The 12,884-nt window shown below is 40.2% G+C and overlaps 1 protein-coding gene across 6 annotated transcripts in view; it reads right to left on the reverse strand.

Moving 5' to 3' along the window:
• Positions 1–12,884, reverse strand: part of NBEA (neurobeachin) — a 676,277-nt gene that overhangs the window by 25,262 nt on the left and 638,131 nt on the right. For 3 of the 6 annotated variants that reach the window (XM_061434789.1, XM_061434787.1, XM_061434792.1), the window contains 3 exons: positions 4,457–4,519; positions 4,048–4,137; positions 1,094–1,286 (listed from right to left, as the gene is read on the reverse strand). In XM_061434789.1, the coding sequence (XP_061290773.1) occupies positions 1,094–1,286; positions 4,048–4,137; positions 4,457–4,519 (346 nt within the window). The remainder of the gene's footprint in view (positions 1–1,093; positions 1,287–4,047; positions 4,138–4,456; positions 4,520–12,884) is intronic. The other 3 variants (XM_061434788.1, XM_061434791.1, XM_061434790.1) reach the window with 3 other exon arrangements.

Here is a 12,884-nt window from a genome sequence, read left to right on the forward strand (position 1 = left end):
GTCGCTCTACTTCATGTTGAAAGTATTACCAATAACCATAAAACAGGGGTATTCAGAAATTCTTAGGAGATTAAGCTAAAAGTAATCTGGTTTTCCAGAGTGATGCAGAAGTCAGTAGAATTAAGATTCAGGTGAACTTGGTGTGGTTCAGCCATTCAAACTTAGAGACAGTGGGGATATTGAGGCTTCTAGGGAGATCATATAAGTAATGAACTGGGCCAACTAAATCATTTAGTCACATCCACTGCTGTCCTGGCTGGATAAGTATCAATTTGTTGAATTTTCATGACAGAATTGTATCACTTCAAGATGTACTGGCTAGAACCTTCAGGAATGAGTTTGGAGAAAACACACATGAAATGGCTAAACAATTTAGATTTTGTCTTCTCTCGGACTCAAAGCTCCACAAAGAGAGGGATGCTATTTGCCTTGTCCACTGCTGCACTCCCAGTGCCCAGGACCACTTGACACAAAGTGGTCATTCGGATATTTCCTAAATGAGTTAATCAAGTGGGAGAAAAAGGATTTGAAACCACCTAGATTCAAACTTGTTTTTGTTTAGTATGGGATAAAATTTGTGTTTTTTTTTTTTTTCTTCCCCTTGCAGGAGCAGGGTGGGAGGACCTGAATTATTTGTAGAACTGCTTCAATTCATCAAATACTTATTAGATACTGATCCATTAGCCAAGCATTCTGTGAGCGTCCCTGTGGCTCAGTGGGAAAGAATCTGCCTGTCAATGCAGACACAAGGGTTCGATCCGTGGGTTGGGAAGATCCCCTGGAGGAGGAAATGGTAACCCATTCCAGTGTTCTTGCCTGGGAAATCCCATGGGCAGAGGAGCCTGGTGGATTACCATCTATGGGGTCACAAGAGTTGGACATGACCGAGTGACTAAACAACAACAAGCACCGCGTACGGCACTGTAACACAGCAGCAATGAAGAAGGCAGACGAGTTATTTAGTGAAGTCTGGCAGTTATTTATTCTGCTGCTTTCTGTAGCTCATGTGGCACACTCGCTAGCCCTCCACACACTTACCTGAACCACAGCGTTTTAGACCCCGCTAGTAAGTGACTCCCTTAGGCCCACGTACCTACTGTGTTGTGCCATCGGTTCACGGCAAACAGCCTGCTGCAGGTCACCGTCACCACCGCAGGGATGGTCAGGTGGGGGAGCGTGTTGGCCGCCACGTGCGTCACTGGGGAGTTTGACGGAAACTTCAGCACCATGATCACATCCTGCTGCATCTGATCTTTAAACATGAGTGGACTCTGTGGAAGGAAACACTGTTGAATAGAAAGGGAGGAGAGCAAAGAAAACAGAAAGAATAACAGAGTTAGTGACAGCGTGGGGGAGCGTGAGATTAAAACAAGCTAGCGTGAGCGCAAGCAGGCAGCAGAGCAGTCGGCGCTCTGGTCTGTGAGGCGGGCACAGCCAAAGGAGCAGGCACTCCGCACAGCTGCTGGGAGAGGACCCCCAATTACTAATAACCAGCTGCAATTTAGGTGCTGCCAGACGATGGAAGAGGGCTTCCCTGGTGGCTTGCATGGTAAAGACTCTGCCTGCAATGCAGGAGACCCAGGTTCAATCCCTGGGTCATGAAGATCCCCTGGAGAAGGACATGGCAACCCACTCCAGTATTCTAGCCTGGAGAATCCCATGGACAGAGGAGCCTGGTGGACTACAGTTCATGGGGTTGCAGAGTCGGACATGACTGAGTGACTAACACGCTTCCAGAGATTTAAGAAGTTAGCTTAGAGATATGTCCACATGATGCAGTGTAATTTTTCAGTGCGGTTACACCACTGTGGTGGAAAGATCAGTCAAGCCAGTTCCCGACAGTGTTTATGTGAAATACGAAGTGAATTGATTCTTTCATCTTTTACCTGGATGATGTGGGGGCATGGCTACAGTCTAAATAATTAAAATTCCACAGCCTCCCTTGTCCGTGCTCCATGGGTACGTTTCTGCTGTGTCTCTGATGACCGTGGTTTAGGCTCCTTCCCGTGCTCAATGGTGAGCTTCCTGAGAGACAACACTCTCTTTGCTTTTTTAATCTTTGTTTCTCAAACATCTAGTATATGACTTGACAGAAAGGAGACACTATTAGTACTACTAGTAAGTAGTATGGTGGTGGTGGTTTAGTCGCCAAGACATATCTGACTCTTTGCCAACCCATGGAATGTAGTCTGTAAGGCTCCTCTGTCCGTGGGATTTCCCAGGCAAGAATACTGGCGTGGGTTGCAAAATACTGTACACATTATTACATAAAAGATAGATAAGAATGCTGGAAATAACCACTATTTAGCTTTCATGCATGTTTTCTAATTGTTCACTATTTTATAGAGACGTGTGTGTGTGTGTGTGTGTGTGAATTCTCTGCTACATAAACTTAAAAAGCTGATTTTCTTTATAAACAGTTCCATGCCAATTTAGCCTCTAACAATTTCCCCTAGGAAAGTAATGAGTTCTGACTGGGCATTTCTCCAGGGTAAATATTTTTTACTACTATTATTATTAAACAGAGAAAACCAACACGGGGATAAAACTCTTCTGCCAAAGCATTTCATAAAATAAAGTGTGAGAGAGATTCTCTTGGACAGTTTGTTAAAATGCTTCCTCTCAGGTCTGCAGGCCCCATGTCTACGCTGTGCCTGGGTGTGGGGCTGGGGACGGCACGCGTGGTGAAAGCCTCTCTGTTTGGCTGCATGTGAGGACCCACCTCAAGCAGCAGAGTTCATTAAACAGTGAAATTGCTCAGCTGAGTTACTGTATAGGAAAAGAAATGTTTTCAAACACACACATTTGTTTATGCTTCAGTAGGTGATGGACTACCAACCCTTTGACGGTATAGAGGATGCCTCGCCTCTGTACTGCCAATGCTTAATGTCATGCCTGGCACACAGAGAGGGCTCGATTCAAATGTGTAAAGTAGTTGACAGGATAAATGAAAGGTATGAACAATACTTCTATCACACAATAACAACCTGTACATTTGTTTATACATATATTATGGACCATGTTCCAGGGCATTTTACTCCAGTATGAGGATATCTGGTCCCTTGACAATTATCTAGAAAAGTTGATGAACTGTAATTCATGCTGCAAATACATTTTTGCCGTCAAGCATTTTTTTTTTCCCTCAGTAAAAGCTTAGTGGAAAATCACAGTGAAAAAGTAAGTTCTAAAGTAGTTTCTTAGAAAAATTTTTACCTTCAAATTAAATAGAGAAATGTTAACTGTTTGCTAAAAACTGAAAAGGGGTCGTATTCTTATGAAAATGGATCTCAAAAGATTCAGATTGAAATGAAAAGACTATTACTTCTTCCCTTGCAAACTGAGAATATAACGCCAGCTAACATTTACTGAGTACCTGTATGCCAGGGGCTGGTCTAAGTGCTACATACAGTACTGAGTCATTGCATTTTCAGGGCTGGTGCGATTTGTTACCCTCAGGCTACACAGGCTGAAATGTAAACAAAGAGCTTAAATACCTCGCCCAATTCATTCATTAGTTCGAGGCAGACATGGTACTTGACCCAAATCTGGCTCTGAGGTCCTTATTTTTAATCTATTTTCTTGACTGCTGCCATGCAGAGGCTGTATATTATCTTTATATTTCTTTCCTTTTCTTAAAATGAATACTTCCTCTACCACACTTTGCCCCCAAAGATCAAACCAGCTACCTTTAGATTGTGTTTCTTTTATATTTTTCATTCTAATTTATAAGTGTAACCTAATTTTGGTGCCTGTGTATATCTATAAGCCTGTATGTGTATGAAGGGGCTTATGTATATGAGCCAACTCCTAATAGAGAGGGTGGTGATTTTTGTGAATCCAAAATTGAGCTAGCTGAAGCCGAACTTAAAGGTAAGAACTATACTCCTTTTTCTGTTTCTTTCTAGGTAATCAGTATATCCTGAGGCTGAAGAGTTAAGCCAATACATCGAGAAGATTTAAAACGCTGCTAAAAAAATCACTATTTTATTTGAACTCTACTCAGGTACAAAGAAAGACAGAAATGTTCCGCAAGCTGCTACGTCTTACCAGGTGCATGGCAGAGCTCCGAGGCGGATGTGGCTCAATAAGCAACTGAGATGGCGTTTGTCCAAAGTTCTGTATCTGTGCCTCCATGGCCTGCAGGGGAAGGAGAGTGATTGTCACAATCAGTATGCATCAACGAGAGAGGTCAACACACTCTGACAACGCAAAGTGTATCCCAAGTCAGCCATGAAAAAAGTCCAGAAAATTCACCGGGTGCTCTTCTCCCAGGGTGCAGAACCATCCAAGTGTTAGTATTTTGTAGACAAGCTCTGCTTCTCCTTCCAAACATGCTTCCGTTAAGTCACTATTCTTATTTAGAAGCTGGGGTTAAATGTGGAAATGTTATCCTGTGAGTACATGCAAGCAGCTAGAGACCAGAGAACACTCTGAACACTAAATACAACACAAATACCTTAATAAAGTCCTTTGTAAGAAGAAACGTATGGGGATCTCTAATGAAATAAGCTTCTGGAATCTTAATAGAAAAAAAAAGAATGAAACATAAAGTCCACTAAGGATACAAGATAAAATTCAAATAAGCATGTCTTCTAATCAATTAGAGAGTAGTAAGTAGAAAGAACATTAAGACTTCTGTATAGTCATCAAATACAGCAAAACTTTCACTACAAAAAATACAGTTTAGTGTGCTATGCTATTCTAAGATATATTCTGAAATATTATCTATAAGCTATGAATTCATTCCTCTCAAAAATCTTCTGCAATTTTAGAGAGAACTAACCCAAAGAGGAAATAATTCTTGGGGCATCCTGACCTATGCAATATGTCATTAAAACCTATGCAATATGTCATTAAAACCTATGCAGATGGAAATATTAATGAGACTTTGTCATTTCCAATGAATATTTCTAGATTGCAAACTGTCTGAAGTGTGCAATACACCTTTTTGGTCCATATGTCAAAGAGAAAATCTTAAAAGAGATTTAAGTATTTCTTCTATACATACATTTTACAGCCAAAAAATGCAATCTATTAAACCAGACTAACAGAAATATTTTTCTGAAATATTATAAGCATGTAATTTAAGTCAATAAGGAGAAGCACAATATTTACTATGATTATTACTATTATTTACTATTATTATTACTCTGTTACCATGTTAATTTTTCCCCTAAAATTGTGTGCAGTTTGGTGGCACATAAAAGTGAAATACGAAAGTCACTGCTGAATGCTTGGGAGTCAGGTAAGTTGGTAGATGACTCTTGGCACAGCCCTGCCACTAATCGTATCACTATCTTCAATTCTCATTTATAAAGTCTTTAAATTTAACAATCTGTCCTCCTGGACTGCATTTTAAGAAAACGTTTATCAATAAAAGTGTGAATTTTCAAATTTATTAGCAATATTAAACATGAATGCATCATTATCTGCCATATTTTAGCAAGTGCATAATGGGGCTTTGGCTCTTTATTTGCAGAGGCAACAGGATGAATTACTAAATCTTTTTAAGTATGGTCCAATTTTAATGTATACATTTATTTGCATGGTGTCCACTCACATGAGAACTGTGCTGCTGCTGCTGCTAAGTTGCTTCATTCGTGTCCGACTCTGTGCGACCCCATGGACTGCAGCCTACCAGGCTCCTCTGTCCATGGGATTTTCCAGGCAAGAGAACTGGAGTGGGGTGCCATTGCCTTCTCCATGAGAACTGTGACTACCAACTAAATTGTGCTCACACAGATACCATCATACTTCATCTCCCCAAAGCAAGATTTATGATTAGAAAGGGGAGAGACTATTTCTGGTTAGGTTCACATTATTAACAATAAATTCTGAGAATTATTTGGGAAAAAAAAAAAAGAATTGTATTGTTAAAAGTTGCCCTGGTTAGAAAATGTCCAATACCCAGCTTAATGCATCATGAACTAAATATAATGATATCTACTATTACTTGTGTTTTTACTCCTCCAGATAGAGGACCAGGGAGTGGGGAGGGAGACAGAAGTAAAATCAAACACATTTAAATTCCTAGATCAGTGCCCTGCATTTGAGTAGGTAGCTTTTAAATGTTCAAAAAGGAAGTGGATCAATAAACATGCTTTGCTTGACTTTAACTTTTTTCCTGAAGGGGAACTATTAAAATTATATTAGAAAATGTTATGAAACTGACTTTATTTCTAGAAATCGTCTGTACAGTTGGCTCTAGTGGGTCCTGCCACTCATCCTTTTGGATTGAGGCAGAGTACACATGCACATATATATATCTTAAATGCTTCAAATGGCATCAGGGTGAATTTTAAGTTGTACTCAATCTTACCTTTTCAATAAGTCAATCTGTTCCCAACATTCAACATTTATTTCTTTTAAGACAAAACTGAATTTCTCTTTCCTACGATCTACATCACATGCTTTCATGACCTAAAGGTTCCTAGTTCAATATTTATCTTTTAGCTATCATGTAATCCTGTCCTCCAATAATTTCTTACCCTTTGAGTTTAAATTGATCAGACCTTTCTGATCTTGAAAAAGCATGTTGTCTAAGTCTATTAAAACGTTTGAATGGTATGTGAGCACCTACTGATTTTCTTGACTGGCTCCCCCACATTTAGAAAGTAATCAAAGTCTTCTTTTCACCAAGATGGGAGGTACTACTGCTGATTATCGTTATTGGGCAAGTGGAAATCTGTTATATTATTATTTGTATATCATTCTCTCCACTTTCATATGTTCAAAGATTTTGATATTTTTAAAAAAGTGATGCTGAGGAGAAAATAGTTTTCCATAGGCAGGTTGGGCTATGAACAGAGATACAAATAAAACTAGAGCAGAAAGGGGTGGGGGACTGATTAATTTTTATGGTGTCATTTCTCTGTTACTAGCTCATATTTTTGATTGCCTGTTTCATTTCTTTAAACATATTGAATCTTTTAAAAATAAAAAAGGGAGGGAGGTACTTTCTATGGGCACATGCCCAGGGATATACACAGTCCACACTGCAACTTATGAAGCATAAAGATTGAATAGTTGTTCTGATGGAGAAGAAAACACCTCCCTTCATGCTAACCTTGGGCAGGGTTTTAAATCCTTGCCAGATGTCCTAAATCATAATCAATGTCCTCCATATTCTCACAGCCTATCTTCCCCTTTATCATGGAACTCAACACAGAATTCTTTATGTGTGTCTGTTTGCTCAGCCTGCGACTCTCTGTAGGTTAAGGCTGTGATTTAGTCCTTCGAAAAATGTCTGAATACAGAAGTGGGGAAATGGTAGGGCATTTGGGCAAAACCGAAAGGTAGCCTGAAAAGAGAAAAGCACAGTAGCGAGGAAAACTTCAGAGCTCTTGATTCTTACAACTCAATACCACAGAAATAACTTAACGAACATCTTTTGAATGTTTACTCTACGCCAAGGCATACAAACTCAGACAGCAGACTGTCCCCCAGAAGTTTTCAGCCCACGAGGACATGAGATGAGGACATCAAGGTGCATGTTAGGGAGGATCATGGGTGAGGCAAACCCAGAGGGCCCGGGAGCCCCGAGGAGTGACAATCAGACTCAGGTGGAGGATGGGGGAGGGAGAGAAGGGCTGTAAGGACAGGGACTTCCAGAAAAAGAACAAGAGCTGAGGTTTGAAGGTTAAGTAGAAATTAGCTGGTCAACATCATAAAAAAGAGTTTTTGCTATGTGGATTTTTTTTTTTTTTTTGCCATATAATGGAATTTTCCTAAAGACATCAAGTAAAAAACATCCAAACAACTACTAAAAGTTAATTATAACTTGGATTCTTTCTATATTATCAGAAATGGGATCTTAAAAAATTCAAAATATTTCTATTTCTCTATATATTGCTCTGCATGGGTCAGAAAGATAATGTTATTCATTAAGACATGTATTTATTTTGCACCTACCATTCTAGAGATCTCTGATACTCACCAAACAAAACAGATACAGATGACTACTCTTGTGGAGGTTACATTCTAGCCAGGATGTCACAGGGGCTTACGTTCAGCCAGATGTCACATACTGGCATCCCATGGGCTAGATTCAGCTCACAGGCACAGTTTCTACTTGAGTCAACATGTACAGGTCAGGAAATTTCATACAGTAAACTGGGGTTTTTTGGCTTCTCTCATAAGAATCAGAAGCTCCTGCGTGGCCCCATCATCATTCCTGTGTGGTAACACTCGGCTGGAGCACAGAGACTCCTTTTTAAGGCCCATCGCTCATGTGACCCGTGCATAAACTGCCACCTCGCCCAGCTTCAATAGTTTATGCCCTGCTTGACCACATCAGCATTTGTGAATCCTTTTAAAATCGAATACCAAAACTTTAGTTTATGTTACAAAAAATCTATTGTATTATGTATATTGTCTGTTGCCCTTTTCAGTGAAGAAAGGATAAATTAACATTGCATATGAGAGCACATGAGTTGTGTAATACGTATGACACACACAGGTGTTGTACACTTGAAACACCGCAAAAATCAACTATACTTCAATAATAAAAAAAGAAACAGGTATGTTCTAAAATTAGAGGGTAAAAAGACTGCTTTTAACACCTTGGGGGAAGTTCTAAAACAGGAATTCTGCAGGGAAAGGCAGAGAAGGAAAAGGAAAATGTGAACCGAATTATGCTTAGGAGGACAATGTAAGTACCTCTGATTTCCAGATTTCATACACACACATGACACACAACTCAGTTTTACCTGCTTACATGGAATATAAAGCTCCTACTAGGGAAAGTTCCCATACACACTGTTTCCCTTTTGTCCTCCCTACTTTCTGATTGTTCCTCTCCTTAGTATTGTTTGGCTCTCTTTGTAAAATACTCCAGGACCCACCTGTCAAATTACAAAATTACCCCTGCCTTCAAGTAGCTCTCCTGTGTGTGCGTGCTCACTGCTCGGTCGTGTCTGACTCTTTGCAACCCCCACGGACTGTACCCCACCAGGGTCCTCTATTCACTGGACTGTCCCGGCAAGAATACTGGCGTGGGTTGCTATTTCCTCCTCCAGAGGATCTTCCCCACCCAGGGGTCGAGCTCCAGTCTCCCATGGCTCCTGCAGATTCTCTACTGCTGAGCCACCTGGGAAGCCCCATCCAGCTCTCCCTTTTCCCACTTATTCTCAACGAGTTTTCTCTAGTCTTTCAACTTCCCCACAGGTCAGGGCACTGTGTATGGTGGGTGTCGGTGATGATACCACGTACCAAGGTGCCCAGTTGGGGGGTAAATGAGTGATAGAACTGACCCCGATTGCCAAAGAAAGGGGCCCTTTTTGTAATTCAACCTCCTGAACAGGGTGGCTTTTTACATTTGCATAAAGAGGCCCTACAGTTCAGTTCAGTCACTCAGTCGTGTGCAACTCTTTGTGACCCCATGGACTGCAGCACGCCAGGCCTCCCTGTCTATCACCAACTCCCGGAGTTTACTTAAACTCATGTCCATTGAATCAGTGATGCCATCCAACCATCTCATCCTCTGTTGTCCCGCTATGTGCTTGCAATAGCTGTGACACAAGCTTTATTCCTCTGACCTGCTATATCTCTTGCTTAACTGTTTTGTTTTCCCTTCTTGCCTTTCCTCCCAAGAAAGTTCTACCTCCTATATGAACAAAGATACAAGTTTGGGATTAGAAAGAAAGAAAAGAAAGTGAAGTCGCTCAGTCGTGTCCAACTCTTTGCAATCCCATGGACTGTAGCCTACCAGGCTCCTCCGTCCATGGAATTTTCCAGGCAAGAGTACTGGAGTGGGGTGCCATTTCCTTCTCCAGGGGATCTTTCTGACCCAGGGAACAAACCCAGGTCTCTTGCATTGCAGGCAGATGATGCTCTACCCTCTGAGCCACCAGGGAAGCCCACGTTTGGGATTAAATCCTCAGAAGAGAGTGAACATGCTGTGGTGCATGTGTGTTGCATGTCTGCCCATTAATACAAAAAACTTCACAACCAAGGTACAAGGAAACGTGGTGACAGTTAAGGCAAAGTTCAGAATGATGTTCAAATTAATGGTAAATTCAAAATAAAAGACAAAAGTTAGGTGAACAAACGTGCTTTCTCCTTCCCTCTGTGTAGTCTGGTTATCTACTTACGCTTTCCCTGGTAGGCATCAGATAAACACTTTGTGCAGATGAATTTAGCCCAGATATATTTTTCTCTGATGGAACCTTTACAAGTTCCAGTTTTTTTTGGCAAATGTTAATTTAGCATTGTCTTTCAGATGAAATGCCATCAGGTCTAAGTGCCATGAGAGAGACAGTAGGAAGAAGCTAATAAGGTAGGCTGTCAAATGACCTGTTTTATATCCATTTTCCTTGGTTGGTAAAATCTTTTAAATGGTTTAAAAAAAATCAGCATTTCGTAAAGTACGATAGGCTATGCTATCCATAATGCAAAATACCAGATTATGTTCAAATTACCAATTATCAGCAAATTTCAGAAAATTTAAGAAAAAAAAGTAAAAGCTTGGGAACACAGAAAAAGATTTTCAAAAAATTTAGTGTTGTGCTTATCTCAGTATACAGCTCTTATTTAGAATGATTTTAATGCTTGAGAGTGGATATTCTTTTTTTCCCCTTTGACAGAAAATACAACTTCAACATATAATACAATTAAAAATATATATGTGATTTTTATCACTCGGTTCTACCTACAATTCTACCAATTCTCTATCAAATAGGAAAAACATGGAATTCTGAAAGCCTGAAATGATAAAAAGAAAGATTACTTAATGGCAGAATGTATTTTAACTGATAAGCCTTTGCTTCTGGTTTATTGTTGCAATAAAACAAGATCATATAAAGCATTACTTTTTAATGCTGGAAAAATAGCAAAATAAATCAAGCAAATAATATCTGCACTTTATTATTTCTTGCCTTATAAACATTTAACTATATAAAAAATTAAAATGCTATTTTATATTAAACTGCTTCTAGTTTTTCACAGAAACTACAAAACAGAAGAACCAAGATGTTTCCTTTGTTTTAAAAATCAACTGCATTAAGGCTAAGCCTATGCGTGCATGCGTGCTTAGTCACAAGTCTTGCAGGACTCTGCAACCCCCGGACTGTAGGCCGCCTACACTCGCAAAAGTATTAGAATATTTAAGCAAATATTTGATAACTCAAGCAAAAAAGGACCATATTTGTTTTAACTATCAGACTATGTTAGAAAATATCTGAGGAAGGGGTTCCAATTTGCTCATTTACTTGCCTCAGTGCTTGCTTTTATTTTTTTGGTATAAAGCTGATATATATATATATATATATATATATATATATATATATATCAGCAAATTTTTATATACAAATATGTATATATATATATTCTTTTGGTATAAATCTAATACATATATATACACATATACAGATACATACTGGAGATTTCTCTTCCTGCTGATTCCTACACTTCCTCCTTAGAATGATAAATTATAAGGATATTACATAATTGACTTAACAAATTAATGTGAAAAACACCATATCCTCTAGATAAAAAAGCTCTGTCTGGAACATCTAAAAAAATATATTAGGTCAGTGCCACAGGTGGCAAGCTCACTCACTTTTTCTCCTGAAAACTAAGTCAAATCAGGTAGAAAAATCCATGTATTTTAATGCGAAGGTAGTGGCTGTTCTACCCTGAATGCCTTAAATAAGTTTGCTCCAGAGTGGTGGCTCACTCAGGGCACAGAGAAGTGAACTGGATCGGCATCCTTGCCCCTGGGCGATGGTCTCCAAGGACCACACCCCTGGTACTGGGTTGGCCTCTGACTGGTTGGGACGCAAGGTAGAAGGCAAAGCATTTATTGTGCGCCCCCTCATTGTCAGGTCACAGTTTGGCACTGGCTGTGTTGCAGTTCTCTACCTAAGGCCACAGGTTCTGCCGGGTGACCAATTCCCAGGGCTACTTCTCCTGCCAGCTTCTGGCAACAAGCTACCTCCCCTTACACCCTCAAGCCTAGGCCTGGTAACCAGATGTTAACCCCAGGGGGCTTCACCTTCCCTTGATTATCTACTTTAATCTGCCCCACATTTTTGTAAATAGGACTATTTTTAAACTCTTGATTATCCGTTTAAAATTTGTTAAAACTGTGGTTAAGATTTACCACATAAAATTTCACAGTGTAAAATTTACCATCCTAACAATTTTTAAGTGTCCAGTTCAGCAGTGTTAAACACATTCATATTATTGTGCATATTCTCTAGAACTCTCTTTAGCTTGAGAAACTGAAACTCTGTACCCATCAGACAACTGCTCATTTCACCTTCCCCCAGCTCCTGGAAGGGTTTCCCTGATATCAAGGGCTTCCCTGATAGTTCAGTTGGTAAGAATCCACCTGCAATGCAGGAGACCCTGGTTTGATTCCTGGGTCAGGAAGATCCGCTGGAGAAGGCTACCCACTCCAGTATTCTTGGGCTTCCCCTGTGGCTCAGCTGGCAAAGAATCTGCCTGCAATGTGGGAGACCTGGGTTCGATCCCTGGGTTGGGAACAACTCCTGGAGAAGGCAAAGGCTACCCAGTCCAGTATTCTGGCCTGGAGAATTCCATGGACTGTACAGTCCACGGGGTTGCAAAGAGCCAGACAGGACTGAGCGACTTTCACCTCACAGCTCCTGGAAACCACCCTTCTACTTTTTCTCTCTCTGATTTTGACTATTGGAAGCACCTGGAATCAAACAGTAATTTGTCTTGTTGTGACAGGCTTATTTCACTCAGAATAATGTCCTCAAGGTTCATTCCTGTTACAGCGTGCCTCAGAATTTCCTTCCTTTTTAAGGCCAAATAATATCCCGTTATATCTAAATGGCATACTTTTTCATCTGTTCACCTGCTCATGGACCCTTGGATTGCTTCTACACTTTGACTGTTGTGAATAATGCTGCTATGAA

The sequence above is a fragment of the Bos javanicus genome, chromosome 12, assembly GCF_032452875.1.
Source record: "Bos javanicus breed banteng chromosome 12, ARS-OSU_banteng_1.0, whole genome shotgun sequence".
Lineage (NCBI taxonomy): Eukaryota > Metazoa > Chordata > Mammalia > Artiodactyla > Bovidae > Bos > Bos javanicus.